General features: G+C 42.5%; 1 protein-coding gene across 2 annotated transcripts in view; it reads right to left on the minus strand.

Annotated features, from left to right (window-relative positions):
- The window catches only part of LOC114669349 (zinc finger protein OZF-like), a 106,622-nt gene that overhangs the window by 77,364 nt on the left and 10,849 nt on the right, over positions 1-18,409 (minus strand). The window contains exon 3 of one of the 2 annotated variants that reach the window (XR_007933956.1): positions 4,440-5,996. Coding sequence is in view for 1 of the 2 variants with exons in the window: in XM_051921732.1 (XP_051777692.1) it covers positions 5,372-5,996 (625 nt within the window). In the remaining variant the exon portion in view is untranslated. The remainder of the gene's footprint in view (positions 1-4,439; positions 5,997-18,409) is intronic. The other variant, XM_051921732.1, reaches the window with a different exon arrangement.

Here is an 18,409-nt window from a genome sequence, read left to right on the forward strand (position 1 = left end):
TTAGGAGTTATGTTGATGTTGAGTTCATGAGAGGAAAGTGCAGAGAAACAATTCCTAAGGGATGCAAAGTTCCTGTTGAAAGTTATGTGAGTCCCAGTGCTATCCATGCTGAGAAGTGTGTGTTAATAGAGCAGCCCTGGGCATCATCTTTACCTGAAGGAGTTCTTGTAGACCGCTGCCTTGTTAAGTTGACTACTCAACATCCTTATAAATTAACAATGTGGGTAAGAAAGTGAAAGTGATCCTGATGTTGTCATTTCCAAGAACTATGTTATTGCTCAAATGACTCAGTGACATGTGGTGAGGTTCATGGCTGGCGACTCCTTCAGAGTCAGATTTGCAAATATATGAACCCAAAAGAGTAGCTTGTTCACTATTCAATTGGCAGCCAGCAGGCACGTTAACTACCGGTTATGATTCATATATACGTTGTCACGTCCGGGTCACAGAATTGCACAGAATCACAGGAGATTGTAGAGACAGGAACTTCATGGATACACTTCAAACGAACATATATCTCTTTCAGAAGTAAAACGAGCTCAGTATGCAGTTAGTTCTCAATTAAAAGAATGCGCAAACATCATAGGCGCTATATAAATGCAAAGAATTATTATTATAGGGGAGCACAACAGGAGCGGAGGATGTCTGGGGGAGGAGAGAGAAACAAAGCAATCGGCCAAGAGGACAGGTGCTCTTCAGGTTTTTGTGTCGCGCGAGAAGCATATCACACGACAGAGCAGCCGCAAGTAAGGGAGCGATCAAGGTAGTCTATCAGCATTTTTAAGAGGGGTTTTTTGAGGAGCGTCCATGTCTTCTAGGGGTGCGTTCAGCCCCCATGTTCACAATATACCGTATATACAGTGCATCCAGAAAGTATTCCCAGCGCTTCATCACTTTTTCCACATTTTGTTATGTTACAGCCTTATTCCAAAATGGATTCAATTCATTTTTTTTCCTCAGAATTCTACACACAACACCCCATAATGACAACGTGAAAAAAGTTTATTTGAGATTTTTGCAAATTTATTAAAAATAAAAAAATTGAGAAAGCACATGTCCATAAGTATTCACAGCCTTTGCCATGAAGCTCCAAATTGAGCTCAGGTGCCTCCTGTTTCCCCTGATCATCCTTGAGATGTTTCTGCAGCTTCATTGCAGTCCACCTGCGGTACATTCAGTTGACTGGACCTGATTTGGAAAGGCACACACCTGTCTATAGAAGGTCCCATAGTTGACAGTTCATGTCAGAGCACAAACCAAGCATGAAGTCAAAGGAATTGTCTGTAGACCTCCGAGACAGGAATGTCTCAAGGCACAAACCTGGGGAAGGTTACAGAAAAATTTCTGCTGCTTTGAAGATCCCAATGAGCACAGTGGCCTCCATCATCCGTAAGTGGAAGAAGTTCGAAACCACCAGGACTCTTCCTAGAGCTGGCCGGCCATCTAAACTGAGCGATCGGGGGAGAAGGGCCTTAGTCAGGGAGGTGACCAAGAACCCGATGGTCACTCTGTCAGAGCTCCAGAGGTCCTCTGTGGAGAGAGGAGAACCTTCCAGAAGCACAACCATCTCTGCAGCAATCCACCAATCAGGCCTGTATGGTAGAGTGGCCAGACGGAAGCCACTCCTTAGTAAAAGGCACATGGCAGCCCGCCTGGAGTTTGCCAAAAGGTACCTGAAGGACTCTCAGACCATGAGAAAGAAAATTCTCTGGTCTGATGAGACAAAGATTGAACACTTTGGTTTGAATGCCAGGCATCACATTTGGAGGAAACCAGGCACCGCTCATCACCAGGCCAATACCATCCCTACAGTGAAGCATGGTGGTGGCAGCATCATGCTGTGGGGAACTGGGAGACTAGTCAGGATAAAGGGAAAGATGACTGCAGCAATGTACAGAGACATCCTGGATGAAAACCTGCTCCAGAGCGCTCTTGACCTCAGACTGGGGCGACGGTTCATCTTTCAGCAGGACAACGACCCTAAGCACACAGCCAAGATATCAAAGGAGTGGCTTCAGGACAACTCTGTGAATGTCCTTAGGTGGCCCAGCCAGAGCCCAGACTTGAATCTGATTGAACATCTCTGGAGAGATCTTAAAATGGCTGTGCACTGACGCTTCCCATCCAACCCGATGGAGCTTGAGAGGTGCTGCAAAGAGGAATGGGCCAAACTGGCCAAGGATAGGTGTGCCAAGCTTGTGGCATTATATTCAACAAGACTTGAGGCTGGAATTGCTGCCAAAGGTGCATCGACAAAGTATTGAGCGAAGGCGGTGAATACTTATGGGCATGGGATTTCTCAGTTTTTAGATTTTTAATAAATTTGCAAAAACCTCAAGTAAACTTTTTTCATGTTGTCATTATGGGGTGTTGTGTGTAGAATTCTGAGGAAAAAAATGAATTGAATCCATTTTGGAATAAGGCTGTGACATAACAAAATGTGGACACAGTGATGCGCTGGGAATACTTTCTGGATGCACTGTACATACTGTATATATATATTGTGATGGATGGCTGGCAGCTTATCCCAGCCGACACATCCAGGTTGCTAGATGTAGTCCTCCCTGCAGCACAGAGGTGTCCCTGATTCCCACAGGGCATCATGGGAGATGGAGTTTGGATTCACAACCCTGCTGGGGACTGTGGGTGCCACCGTATGACGCTGCAGAGAGACAGGGATTTTTATTTTCCCTATAGCCCGGAAGTACTCCCAAGTCACGGGGATGGAAGAACAGAAGTATTTCCGGGCTGAAGAAAAATATCTTCATCTTCATCTGACCTGGAAGTGCTATTGAATCACATGGACTGAAGGACAGGAGCACTTCCGGGTCAAAGATTAAATAAAGGACTATGTGAGACCCAGCAAGTGGAGTTGAAGTTAGGTGGTAGTGTGACAGAGCTGCTGGGAGGAGAGGAGAGGAGGATAGGATTTATTGTATTTATAATCTTGTTTGTAACATGAAACATTGTAAACATGAACCTGTTTGTAAGTAGGAGATCGACTGTAATGGTTTACACAGCCATGAATAATCTCACCCAGTCCTACATTTTGGAATGTCTGTCCCCTTACACTCCCAGTCATAACCTCAGATCTTCAAATGAAGGTCTACTTATAATTTCAAGATCCAATCTGCAAAGAATTGGTGAGGTGGCCTTTTGCTGTTACACACCTAAAATTTAAAATACTTTAGCAACAGAAAATCGCCAGATTAATAGTGTACAACAATAAAAAAAAAAATTATTTTAAAATGGCTTTATCATAACTACATTTTAGTTGTATCCCAGTTAGTCTATATGGGCATTGAATTATCATTTTCCTCTGGATTGTGCACTTCCATACTAATCTGTCTGCTGTCTTCTCCATTTCTTCTGTGGTGACGATGTGCTCCATCACCTCCTGATCAAGATAGCACACTGCCTCATGTTTACGGATTGAATGGCGGGTGTCCCAGGTGTCCACATGGCCATCATCATCAAAATCTTCATGTAGGTATGTAGAATGTTAGGTAGAATGCCCAGTGGCGGCCTGGCAGGATTTTAGTAGTTTTACCTTGGATCCCCTGCAGATTATTTTTCTTCAGCCTAACTGGAACTGTTGCTTTTTTTCTGTCCTACTAGACATTTGACATTACCTTTTACTTTATTACATACTGTATATTATTATTGCTTAATCTTGTTTATGTTTTATATTCCTTTAAATTTCAACATGTAAAACAATTTGAGCTACACTGTTTGTATGAAAATGTGCAATACAAATAAATGCTGCTGTTGCATCTAAAAGGTTGTTTCTCCATGTAAATGGTTTGCCACATTCAGAACACCCATATGACTTCTCTCCTGCGTGAATTTCAATGTGCATCAGAAGAGGATTTCTATGCTGGAATTGTTTACCACGTTCAGAACAGCAATTCAGCTTCTCTCAGGTTTCATTTGTCCACATTTTCTTATTGTGCTTACTATCAAAACAGGAGTGAACTTCACTCTTTAGTCAGGACAGACTAACTGTAATGCTTAACTTCTCCTTCTCTTAAGTTTCCCACAAGGACTCAGTGTAGAACCTGCATTGTTCTTAATAAGGCTTCTTGTTGCAGTTCTGAAAAGGCTGAAAGTTTTTCTTCATCAGTCCAGTTGATCCAAGAACAACAGGAACTGTATTTTTTTTGTCCCATATTTCATTTGTCATATCTCAGACGGCACTTCTTGGTATTTTCTTACTTTTTAGCCTCTCTATTCTTAGGACTGATAAATCACTAGGACCTAATACTTCTGTTAGCCAGGATTTCTTAGACTTGTTTTCTTTGATTATTAAATCTGGTTTTCTGGCCTCTATTTTTTAGTCAGTCAGTATTGTTGTGCTACAACTGACCTGCACCTCTTCATTTTCCATTGTGCTGTCCGAGTTGTGCTCCTCGTGTCTTTCTGGTGCTGGTAAGTTGTACTTCATGCAGAGTTTCCAGCGAATGAGCCTGGCCACTTTGTTGAGTTGTGCAGTGTATAATCCTTCAGCAATCAGTACCTCGCACCCAGCAATGACATGTGTGACTGTTTCCAGTTCTCTTTAGTAGAAGGGACATTTTTGGATTATTTTTTGAAATTTGTTTTCTATTTATGATCTGAACTACCTTGTGGCCAAGCCACTGTTTTGTGCAGCTATTAGATGTTCAGCTTTTGGTTGTAGTTCGCCCTTCATAAGCCATGCATGGGTGAGTTTCATTTCTACAAGAGGCTGTTGGAGTTACTTGTAGTTTCCCCAGTTTGTTTTTTGTTTTCATTTAACTTTGTGAATTCTTTTTCTGCTGCTTAGCAGATTGTACTCTGGGGGAGTTTGTAATTTTTTTTCTCTCTTATGAGAATTCTTTGATATCTTCTTTGTAAAAACTTTTTGCAACATTCAAAAAAGAAATGCAGCTTGGGTTTTAATGCGTCTCTAAAGATAGCTACTGAAAGAGAATTGTTTACCACATTCAAAACAGCAATACTGCTTCTGCCCCGAGTAAATTTTAATGTGCATCAGTAAACTATTATGGTGCAAGAATCGTTTCCACATTCAGAACATCAATAGGGCTTCTCCTCCGTGTGAATTCTTTGGTGGCTCTGAAGAGATCTTCTGTGTAAATAGTTTTTGCCACATTTAGAACAGCAATATAGCTTCTCCCCTGTGTGAATTCTTTGGTGGCTCTGAAGAGATCTTCTCTGTGAATACTTTTTGCCACATTTAGAACAGCAATATAGCTTTTCCCCTGTGTGAATTCTTTGGTGGCTCTGAAGATCGTTTCTCCGTGAAAACTTTTTGCCACATTCAAAACAGCAAAACGGCTTCTCCCCTGTGTGAATTCTTTGGTGACCCTTAAGATGGCTTCTCAGTGAAAACGTTTTGCCACATGCAGAGCAGCAAAACGGCTTCTCCCCTGTGTGAATTCTTTGGTGGCTCTGAAGATTGGTTCTCTGTGAAAACGTTTTACCACATTCAGAACAGCAATACGGCTTCTCTCCTATGTGAGTTTTAATGTGTTTCTGAAGATAGTTACTGCCAGAGAATTGTTTTCCACATTCAGAACAGCAATACAGATTTTCTCCTGTGTGAGTTTTAATGTGTGTCTGAAGGTAACTACAGCCAGAGAATTGTTCTCCACATTCAAAGCAGCAATATGGCTTCTCTCCTGCATGAATTTTCATGTGTATCAGGAGAGTATTACGGTGCAAGAATTGTTTGCCACATTCTGAACAGCAATATGGCTTCTCTCCTGTGTGAATTCTTTGGTGGCGCTGAAGATAACTTCTCCATAAAAATGTTTTGCCACATTCAGAACAGCAGTACAGCTTCTGACCGATGTGAGTTTTAATGTGTGTCTGAAGATTACTACTGTCAGAGAATCGTTTCCCACATTCAGAACAGCAATACGGCTTCTCTCCTGTGTGAATTCTTTGGTGCCGCTGAAGATGGCTTCTCTGTAAAAACTGTTTGCCACATTCAGAACAGCAGTGAAGTTTGATTCCTGTATAAAGTTTAAAAGACAAAAGAGGTTAGTTGTTAACCCTTTAACCGCCAACTCCCTAAATATTCCCCACGCCAGGCGAAATCTGAACAATTTTCGTTTTTTTACTTTTTTACATTTTTTTTTTACATTTTTTACATTTATTCAAGCAGTATTGACCACTAAATGTTGTGCAAGTTCTAGAAATGGGCAAACACATAATAAAACACAAAATGTACCTTTTCTCAGGCTTCTGGATTTATTGTCTACAACAAAACAGAACAGTCAAAAGTAATTCAAAAGTCAAAAGTAGTTCAGTCAATCATAGTTTCATTCCCAGTATCTGAGTTTGCTGTGCCACAGGCCAAAGCAGGGAACTGCACAAAGTCCTGGATTGCTGGGACACTTTGAGCAGAAGGTCTTGACGTCTCTACGCTGACCCTTCTTTGAACAGACACGACAGCGTGCCTGTGGCTTGGTCCAAGTTTGTGTTGGTTCAAGTTTGTCTGGAAAGTGACGTTCTGTGAGCCTCACCACTGCCTCTACTCTATCTGCATGTTGTTCCTCACCAGAGAAAATGAAGGCTGCAATGACGTCATGTTCAAACTGCAGAAATGTTTTTGTGCCTCCATTTTTCTGGTACAAAATGTGAGCATTTAACATTGCCATTTGGAGCAGATGAACTGATAACTTTTTGTACCACTTCATAGTTTTTCTTGCAGCCGAATAGGGTTCCAATATTTGGTCCTGCTTGTCAACAGCACCCATGTTGCTGTTATACTCAATGATGCATTGAGGCTTGTAACGGACATCAGTAGGTGATGGGCGTCCTCTTCTGCGGGGAGCCTCCTGCACAGACTCATTGTGCTGAGTTGTTAGCATGTGAACATCTTTTTTGTCTCGAAATTTCAGGCACAGCAATGGGCCACTGCGGTATGCAATGTGCTGACCCGGTGCTGGCGCTGAATTGCGAACTTCTGGAGGGACCCTGTTAGAACGAATTGTGCCACATGCTGTAGTTTTACGGTGATGAAGGTAATGGAACAGCCTACAACTGGAGTACCAGTTATCCATCCAAATGGTGTACCCATTGTCCAATAGTGTTAGGGCAAGGTACACAACAATTTTTTCTGAAAGTCCAAAGTCCTTACATTCATCTGGCAACACTGCTGAAATACTGCTCATAGGATCCTCTTTGCCAGTGTATATACGAAATCTATAAATGTAACCTGAATTCTCAGCTAAGCAAAACATCTTGATACCAAACCGTGCCCTTTTCAATGGTAGATACTGTCGAAACTGTAAGCGGCCCTTCCACAACAATAAACTTTCATCAACTGCAACTGACGGTCCTGGCATGTAGGGCAACTGAAATGCTTCAAATAAATGATCAATCAAAGGACGTAGCTTGAACAAGTGGTCGCGGTTTGGATCTTTCTTATCTGGCTCATTTCTGTTGTCATTCAAATGAAAGAATTTCAGCAGCAAAGAGAATCGGTTACGTGTCATGACAGCTGCAAAAATAGGTGTTGCATACATAGGATCTGTAGACCAGTACATCTCAATATCTGGTTTTCTGATTATTCCCATCAACATCAAAATCCCAATGATTTTTTTCATTTCGTTTTCATCAGTGTCAAACCAAGCACGAACACGGGAATGTGGAGGTAAATTGGGATTTTTCTCAATAAACTGTGCTGCATACAGATTTGTCTGATGAACAAAATGTCTGATCAAATCAGGTGACACAAACAGCTCATAAAACTGCTCAGCAGTGTAATTGTTTACATCAACAATAAACCCACACGTTGCCTCAAACAGATGCAGAAAAGGTAGTTCACCTCGGGCAGCAGTCCAGCTGAGATGCTGGGGATACACCCACTCAGCGCCGTCATCCGATGCGTCTTCATTCACAGTATCATGCAGCGTACGTTGCTGCTCATCACTGTCACTAAAATCTTCTTCAGAACTGCTACAATCATGATCAGAACTGTCCAAAATCGCCTGCAAAGCCTCACTTGAAGTCAGTTTACGTTTCGCCATTTTCACAGCTGTCACATGCGAATCACGTCACATGACCGGCCAAAACAACCACAGACTTGTCGAAATGCAATGTAGTAATAATACCCACGCCTAACCGTCAGTTATACTACTTGCCAGGCATTCATATAACCACAGGCAAATGTGCCGGATAATTCCGGCAGTATGGCGTTAGCAATAAAACAACGGTGCCGGATATATCTGGCAGAGGGCGGTTAAGGGGTTAATCCACTGCTTTATTACTGACATTGTCTTACAACATTAAATAGATGTTGGTTTAATTAATGAAGAAACTTGATAAGCATAAGCAAATATAACACTTAAGTAGCACATAAAAAAACACTCGACTTGAAAATGGAAAAACGAACAACTATTCAACACATGAGCATAATCCAAAAAGTTTAAACAGTAAAATAAATCGATCACATGAGACAGGCACAATCAGCAAGATTATTGTTGATTTTTTTTTTTTTTTTTACTAATTTACAGAACGGCATCATCATGTTGTCATCATATTCTTAAAATAATATATAAAATTATAGATGTTTGCATTCATTGGAGGTAGATAGGTCTTCACCTATCATTGTATTGGAGACTACCATGTCTTCAACTTCATTTCTTCAGTTAAAACAGGGGCCTCCAGAAAAGAAGCATCATTTTGTGAGAATTTTAGTAAATTAATAAAATTTAAAAAAGCACATTAATCACTCTGACGTTGGGGGATCAGCAGAGGGAAAGTTCAGGAACAAAAATAAAATAAACCGTATTAAATTCCAAGTTGTAGTTAGTGATATGATCTATATATCTGTACTATCACTATATTTTTGCTCAACCTGAGACATGGAGGCTAACGAATCTCATCTGTGCAGTCTAAGAGCTCACAACTCACTCAGTTTAGCACCACAGAGACAGTAACGAGTGCACATGAAATGAATTCTCAACTCTGCACAAGATGCTCATTTACTTTCTCTCTGATTAGCGTCATTTTGAACTTGTGGACTGGATCAGAAAAACACCGGTGTATTTAAAAGATTATCTGGGGAGGATGAAAGCCACCATCTAAATCAAGTGGACTGGATGGTACTCTGGTGCAATAAAAACACTCTCACTCTGAATGTAAAAAAGACCAAAGAAATTATATTTGAATTTAAGAGACAGAAATCTGTATGTTCACCCATTGTAGGTAGAAATAGTGACTGCATATAAATACTTACCTAGATAACAACCTTAACTGGAATACTAATACAAAAAAAATATTCTCTAAATTCAACCAGCACTTATTTCTCCTCCATAAACTCAAACTATTTAAAGTAGACAAGGACCTCATGTTGTCCTTTTATCGTAGTCTGATCCAGTCTGTGATCACTTTCAGTTTCATTGCCTGGTTTAATAGTCTGACAAACCAAAACTCAAAAAAGCTCCAGCAGATTACGAAGTATGCAGCTAAAGTTATTGGGGCTGATGTAGATGATTTGACTAGTGTGTGTCAGAGGGCAATGCTAAAGAAACTGGAAATCATCTCAACTGATGATACTCATCCATTACATGTAGAACTAAAGTTCAGTAAATCAGGAAGGATATTCGCTTTGAAAAGCCACACAAATCGCTGCAGAATTTCCTTTCTTCCTTGTGCCATTCAACTTTTCAATAAGAAATATCAGAGATAATGATTAAGGTTGTTGATATATATCCTGTAACCTTTTTTTTGGTGTAAATATGCATTATCTAACTGCCTTACCTTAACCTGTTTTGCTTCTATTTGTTTGTTTTATTTCATTTTGTCTGTTATTAGATGCAACTGAGAAGGCAAATTTCATGTTTTCTTGTGTAAACATGACTAAATAAAGAAACCTTAAGATTGTCAATATTACTGTACGCTGAGTGAGTTTTCTTCAACCAGTCTCCATCAACGCATAACAAAACCTGCTTTCTGAAACACCTCCAGAACCACAAACCTTCAGAGGCACAGCATAGTCAAATCACCCCAAACCTCCATGTTATTTACTAGTGGGAGAGGAGGGCACTGCCACACAGTAGCAGAGTGTTTACCAACCTCAGTCCTGTGTGTGTGTGTGTGTGTGTGTATATATATACTAGCAAAATACCCGCGCTTCGCAGCGGCGAAGTACTGCCTTAAAATTGTTAATAAGAAGAAAAGTAAACTTTTTTAAAGGAGTACATATTTAAAATTGGTGGTAAGAGTAAATTGTTTGGCAAATGAAGCTTTTCATAAAGAGCTAAATGAACACATCGAAGAACTGTTATTTGCGTACAACCATCGAAACTTTGTAACGGCACGAGACTTCAGGTCACATGCCTGCAAAAGAACCTAATTGAGGCAACTATTTTTACTGACAGTGGCTTAGGGGAGACGGTTTATATTCCTTGCATCCCCATTATACCCTCTGATCTCCCATTTCAATTCAAACACCTCCAATTTCCAGTAAGGCTCTGCTTCGCAATGACAATTAATAAGTCTCAGGGACAGACCCTACAAAAGGTTGGCATTGATTTGAGGCAAGATTACTTTTCACATGGCCAAATATACGTTGCAAGCTCAAGAGTAAGCTCAGCACATAGCTTGGTCATATTACAACCGGAGGGGCGAACTGACAACGTGGTATACAAAGAGATCCTTAACAAATTGTTATCGGTATATTTTCCCTCCATTTAAAAAGGTTTTTTTTTCTTCTTAATTAAAATTTAAAACCAATACTTCACCGCTGCGAAGCCCCTCTAGCGCTGACGTCTGAGGTTCGATTACTGTAAGCGAGTGCAGTGAGTGTGTACGCCTGATGAGCCAAGAATAAGGGGGAAAGACGTGTCGCGTTCTCTTTGCATTATTTGACAGTAAACTATTTTCAATCATTCTATGATCTGCTTCTCACAACTGAAGGCACCGTGGCGGATGTTACCTGACTTGCTGGCCAACCATAAGCGTTACCTGGTAGGTAACCAGCCACTCACTTCACTCCCTTACGGGAATCGAACCTCAGACGTCAGCGCTACAGGCGAAACTCCTAAAATTGCGCCACGTCGTGTGCTTCGTTTATTTGACAACATATAGATCGGGTTAATTACATTCACAGCATTCGTAGTCTGATTCACAATCTGATTGTATGGGTGGTTACCTACCAGGTAACGCTTATGGTTGGCCAGCAAGTCAGCTGGAAGTGATCACTCGAGTGAAGGCAGCTTCACAAAAAAACAGATCCTTAACAAACTGTTATTAGTATATTTTCCCTCAATTTAAAAAGGTTTTCTTTTCTTCTTAATAAAAATTTAAAAGCGGTACTTCGCCGGTGCGAAGCACGTGGATTTGACCGACTGACACATACAGACATATTCATGAGTGCAGGTACTTTGGAAAGAAAGCACCGTGTAAACCTAAAGTTTAAATTAAGTTCATAGACCTACAAAAGGTTGCCATTGATTTGAGGCAAGATTGCTTTTCTCCTGTACAACTATACGTTGCATTCTCAAGAGTGTGCTTGCACGGCTTCGGATATAGATTATATATATATATATATATATATATATATATATATATATATAGATATATATATATATATACAGTATATAGATACATATATATATATAATATATATATATATATATATATAATCTATGTATGTATGTATGTATGTATGTATGTATGTATGTCTATATAAATATATGTAAGCTTATAAGGACTGCCTTACTTCTCTTTAAGAAAGGAAGATGTAATGATACTTGATTTAAACGATTCCATGTCTTCCTGGGTTTGCGTAGCTTATTGTCAATATCTTTACACCTTTTTTTAAGACTTATTGACTGAAACAGGCTTTCACGAAAAAAGTTAGGGCTTTGCTACAGGATACACCCTCCACAAGTTAAGGAAGTAAAAATAAAGGTATATATTTCTGTTTTATTTAAACCTTTTAAGTTCGTATGCATAGCCCCATTTGGCTGTTTTAGTTTTTTTTTTTCTTTCTTCAGTAATATTTAATCTCCTTAAAGAAAAAGAACATATGCATTTTACTTTTTTTGTATCTCTTTAGTAATATTTTAGTGTAAAAGGATAACCAGTATTTAAACCTTTTATGTTACTTTATAAAGTTATTTTACACAATGTTGAAAAATTAATAAGAAAGCTACATATTTTGGCAGCTGCTGCTTTAATTTTCAATGAAATGAAAAAAGCTCTCCAAGAGAAAACGTCAATGAAGAAGAAACAGTTTGCACTATCTAAAAAGGAGAAACCCTCATTTATAAAGGTTTGCTGCAGATGACTTAACTGAAAATAAATGAATAGTTCCTATGTGTATAATACATATTTATCTATTTGACTTATGCCTTTATTCCAGCAACTTGCAACATCTGAGGTACAATTTGTTACATTACTTTTGTTTTTTGCAGCACAGGCAGGTGAAGTGACTTCCTCAGGGTCACACAGTGGCGTCAGTACCAGGATTTGAACTGACAAGCTCCGGGTTTGCTGAAATATTACTGAAGAAAGAAAAAAAATGAAAACGGGCAAATAGGGCTATTCATCCATGCCGCCCGCATACAAACTTAAAAGGTTTATATAAAACAGAAACATATACCTTTATTTTTACTTCCTTAACTTGTGGAGGGTGTATCCTGTAGCAAAGCCCTAAGTTTTTTCATGAAAGCCCCTTTCAGTCAATAAGCCTTAAAAACAGGTGTAAAGCTAAACTTGCAGCACCGCTATTCAATTACATTTGCCAAACGCCTCTCCTAAGGGGAGATACTGTGGGATCTGGGCATCAGTCAAAGCACCAATCACAGGCCCGATTAGAAAGCGGGAAGCTGTGATTTGTCGTCTACCTCCCATGTAACAATCACAGCCCGTGTTACAACGCACTATGTATGTATGTATATATGTATATATGAAGAGGATGGATGGATGGATGTATATGTGTGTGTTTATGTATGTGTATATATAAATATGTTGATGTGTGTATATATATGTTGATATGTGTATATTGTGGTGCCCGGCGGGCATCCATGCCCGGCCGGGACACCTAGGAGGAGTGGAGGAGGGCTTGTGCCTCCTCCAGGACACGAGGGGGGCATCCTCCCTGGTGGCTTTGGGGACCACGGGTACGGAGCTTGGAAGCTCAGCCCTGTAGGGGCCCGTGGTCACCGCCAGGGGGCGCCCCAATGCCTTGGGAGTGTTGGCCCTCAGTACTTCCGCCACACCGGGAAGTACTGGGGGGAAGAGACTTGAGGGCACCCGGTGGACTTCCGGCAACACCTTGGGAGCTTCCGCCACACAGGGGTGTGGCTACGGAGGCCTTAACGATGCACCTGGAGCCCATCCGGGGCACATAAAAAGGGCCGCCTCCCTCCAGTCAGGGCGAGAGTCGGGAGGAAGAAGACAAAGCGTATTGGAGAGGAGTGGAGGCGGACCAGGAAGAGAAAAGGCATTGTGTTGTGGCCAGGACTTATAAAAGGGTGATTGGTGCTTTGGCACTGGGTTTGTGCACTACTGACTTGTAAATAACTTGTAAATAAACGTGTGTTGGGTGACATGAATGTGTCTGCCTGTCTGTGTCCGAGCCAGTCTCCACAATATATTATATATATATATATGTGTGTGTTCACGGCATTCGTAGTCTGTGTCACAATCTGATTGTATGGGTGGTTACCTACCAGGTAACGCTTGTGGTTGGCCAGCAATCTGCTAACATCCGCCACGGTGCCCTCAGTTTGTGAGGAGCAGATCATAGAATGGTTGAAATAGTTTACTGTCAAATAAATGCAAATGCATTTATTTGACAGTAAACTATTTCAACCATATATATATGTATATATATGTATATGTGTGTATATACTAGCAAAATACCCGCACTTCGCAGCGGAGAAGTAGTGTGTTAAAGAGGTTCCATTCTCTTCCGCTTATCCGAGATCGAGTCGCGGGGGTAGCAGCTTGAGCAGAGATGCCCAGACTTCCCTCTCCCCGACCACTACTTCTAGCTCTTCCGGGAGAATCCCGAGGCGTTCCCAGGCCAGCCGGGAAACATAGTCCCTCCAGCGTCTCCTGGGTCTTCCCCGGGGCCTCCTCCCGGTTAGACGTGCCCGGAACAGCTCACCAGGGAGGCGTCCAGGAGGCATCCTGATCAGATGCCCGAGCCACCTCATCTGACTCCTCTCGATGCGGAGGAGCAGCGGCTCTACTGTGAGCCCCTCCCGGATGACTGAGCTTCTCACCCTATCTTTAAGGGAGAGCCCAGACACCCTGCGGAGGAAACTCATTTCAGCCGCTTGTATTCGCGATCTCGTTCTTTTGGTCACTACCCATTGCTCATGACCATAGGTGAGGGTAGGAACATAGATCGACCGGTAAATTGTGAGCTTTGCCTTATGGCTCAGCTCCTTTTTCACCACGACAGACCGATGCAGAGCCCTCATCACTGTGGACGCCGCACCGATCCGCCTGTCGATCTCACGCTCCATTCTTCCCTCACTCGTGAACAAGACCCTGAGATACTTGAACTCCTCCACTTGGGGCAGGATCTCGCTACCAACCCTGAGAGGGCACTCCACCCTTTTCCGGCTGAGGACCATGGTCTCGGATTTGGATTCTCATCCCAGCCGCTTCACCCTCAGCTGCGAACCGATCCAGAGAGAGCTGAAGATCACGACCAGATGAAGCAAACAGGACAACATCATCTGCAAAAAGCAGTGACCCAATCCTGAGCCCATCAAACCGGACCCCCTCAATGCCCTGGCTGCACCTAGAAATTCTGTCCATAAAAGTTATAAACAGAATCGGTGACAAAGGGCAGCCGTGGCGGAGTCCAACTCTCACTGGAAACGGGTTCGACTTACTGCTGGAAATGCGGACCAAGCTCTGACACCGGTTGTACAGGGACCGAACAGCCCTTGTCAGGGGGTCCGGTACTCCATACTCCCGGAGCACCCCCCACAGGATTCCCCGAGGAACATGGTCGAACGCCTTTTCCAAGTCCACAAAACACATGTAGACTGGTTGGGTGAACTCCCATGCACCCTCACCCTCCAGGACTCTGCTAAGGGTGTAGAGCTGGTCCACTGTTCCGCGACCAGGACGAAAACCACACTGTTCCTCCTGAATCCGAGGTTCGACTATCCGACGGACCCTCCTCTCCAGAACCCCCGAATAGACTTTTCCAGGGAGGCTGAGGAGTGTGATCCCTCTGTAGTTGGAACACACCCTCCGGTCCCCCTTCTTAAAGAGGGGGACCACCACCCCGGTCTGCCAATCCAGAGGCACTGTCCATGATGTCCATGCGATGTTGTAGAGACGTGTCAACCAAGACAGCCCTACTATATCCAGAGCCTTGAGGAGATCCGGGCGTATCTCATCCACCCCTGGGGCCCTGCCACCAAAGAGTTTTTTGACCACCTCGGTGACCTCAGTCCCAGAGATGGGGGAGCCCACCTCCGAGTCCCAAGGCTCTGCTTCCTCATTGGAAGGCATGTTAGTGGGATTGAGGAGGTCTTCGAAGTACTCCCCCCACCGACCCACAACATCCCGAGTCGAGGTCAGCAGCGCACCTTCCCCACCATATACAGTGTTGACACTGCACTGCTTCCCCCTCCTGAGATGCCGGATGGTGGACCAGAATCTCCTCGAAGCCGTCCGAAAGTCATTCTCCATGGCCTCCCCAAACTCCTCCCATGCCCGAGTTTTTAACTCAGCAACCACCAAAGCCGCATTCCGCTTGGCCTGCCGGTACCTATCAGCTGCCTCCAGAGTCCCACAGGACAAAAGGGTCCTGTAGGACTCCTTCTTCAGCTTGACGGCATCCCTCACCGCCGGTGTCCACCAACGGGTTCGGGGATTGCCGCCACGACAGGCACCGACCACCTTACGGTCACAGCTCCGGTCAGCCGCCTCAACAATAGAGGCACAGAACATGGCCCATTCAGACTCAATGTCCCCCACCTCCCTCGTGACATGGTCAAAGTTTTCCCGGAGGTGGGAGTTGAAGCTACTTCTGACAGGGGGCTCTGCCAGACGTTCCCAGCAGACCCTCACAACACGTTTGGGCCTACCAGGACTGACCGGCATCCTCCCCCACCATCGAAGCCAACTCACCACCAGGTGGTGATCAGTTGACAGCTCCGCCCCTCTCTTCACCCGAGTGTCCAAGACATGTGACCGCAAGTCCGACGACACGACCACAAAGTCGATCATCGAACTGAGGCCTAGGGTGTCCTGGTGCCAAGTGCACATATGAACACCCCTATGCTTGAACATGGTGTTCGTTATGGACAATCAGTGACAGGCACAGAAGTCCAATAACAAAACACAGCTCGGGTTCAGATCGGGGGGGCCATTCCTCCCAATCATGCCCTTCCAGGTCTCACTGTCATTGCCCACGTGAGCATTGAAGTCTCCCAGCAGAACGAGGGAGTCCCCAGAAGGTATGCCCTCTAGCACCCCCTCCAGGGACTCCAAAAAGGGTGGGTACTCCGAACTGCTGTTCGGTGCATATGCACAAACAACAGTTAGGACCCGTCCCCCCACCCGAAGGCGAAGGGAGGCTACCCTCTCGTCCACCGGGGTAAACCCCAATGTACAGGCTCCAAGTCGGGGGGCAATAAGTATACCCACACCAGCTAGGCGCCTCTCACCGGGGGCAACTCCAGAGTGGTACAGAGTCCAGCCCCTCTCAAGGAGATTGGTTCCAGAGTCTAAACCGTGCGTCGAGGTGAGTCCGACTATATCTAGCAGGAACCTCTCAACTTCGCGCACTAGCTCAGGCTCCTTCCCCTTCAGAGAGGTGACATTCCACGTCCCAAGAGCCAGCTTCTGTAGCCGAGGATCGGACCGCCAAGGTCCCCGCCTTCGGCCACCACCCAACTCACACTGCACCCGACCTCCTTGGCCCCTCCCATAGGTGGTGAGCCCATGGGAAGGGGAACCCACGTTGTCTCTTCGGGCTGTGCCCGGCCGAGCCCCATGGGTGCAGGCCCGGCCACCAGGCGCTCGCCATCAAGCCCCACCTCCAGAGGGGGGCCCCGGTGACCCGCGTCCGGGCGAGGGAAAACGCCGTCCAAATTTTTTATTCGTCATAGGAGGTTTGTATAACCGCTCTTTGTCTCATCCCTCACCTATGACCAATTTGCCTTGGGTGGCCCTACCAGGGGCATAAAGCCCCGGACAACAGAGCTCCTAGGATCATTGGGACACGCAAACCCCTCCACCTTATGAAAAAGAAAAGGAAACATTTTAAAAATAACGTAACATGATTGTCAATGTAATTGTGTTGTCATTGTTATGAGTGTTGTTGTCTTTTATATATATATAATACACACACACACACACACACACACACATATAAACATATATATACATATACATATATAAATATATATACATATCTACATATAGACATATCTACATATATATATATATATATATATATACATACATATACACATCCACATATATATACATATATATATATACACATATCAACATATATATACATACATACATACACACACACACACACATATATATACATAAATATTTACATATCTACATATATACACATATATATATATATATATATATATATATATATATACACACATATATATACATATCTACATATACATATATATATATATATATATATATACATATATATATATATATATATATATATAGACATACATACATACATAGATTGACACATATATATACATATATATATATATATACATACATACATATCTACATATATATATATGTAATTGTGTTGTCATTGTTATGAGTGTTGCTGTCATATTATATATATATATATATATATATATATATATATATATATATATATATATATATATATAGCAAAATACCCACGCTTCGCAGCGGAGAAGTAGTGTGTTAAAGAGGTTATGTAAACATATATATACATATATATATATACATACACACATTATATATAAATATAGACATACATATATACATACATACATACATTCACACACACACACATTATATATATATATATATATATATATATATATATATATATATATATATATATATACTTATTGGCTCCTGTATTTAGGATATAGCGGGTTGGATAATGGATGGATGGACATCTGGATGCATAGCCCTATTTGCCTGTTTTCGTTTTTTTTCTTTCTTCAGTAATATTTCAGTAAACCCGGAGCTTCTCAGTTCAAATCCTGGTACTGACACCACTGTGTGACCCTGAGGAAGTCACTTCACCTGCCTGTGCTGCAAAAAACAAAATGTAAGAAATTGTACCTCAGATGTTGCAAGTTGCTGGAATAAAGGCATAAGTAAAATAGATAAATATGTATTATACACATAGGAACTATTCATTTATTTTCAGTTAAGTCATCTGCAGCAAACTTTTATAAAT

Source organism: Erpetoichthys calabaricus, assembly GCF_900747795.2.
Source record: "Erpetoichthys calabaricus chromosome 1 unlocalized genomic scaffold, fErpCal1.3 SUPER_1_unloc_22, whole genome shotgun sequence".
Classification (NCBI taxonomy): Eukaryota; Metazoa; Chordata; class Cladistia; order Polypteriformes; family Polypteridae; genus Erpetoichthys; species Erpetoichthys calabaricus.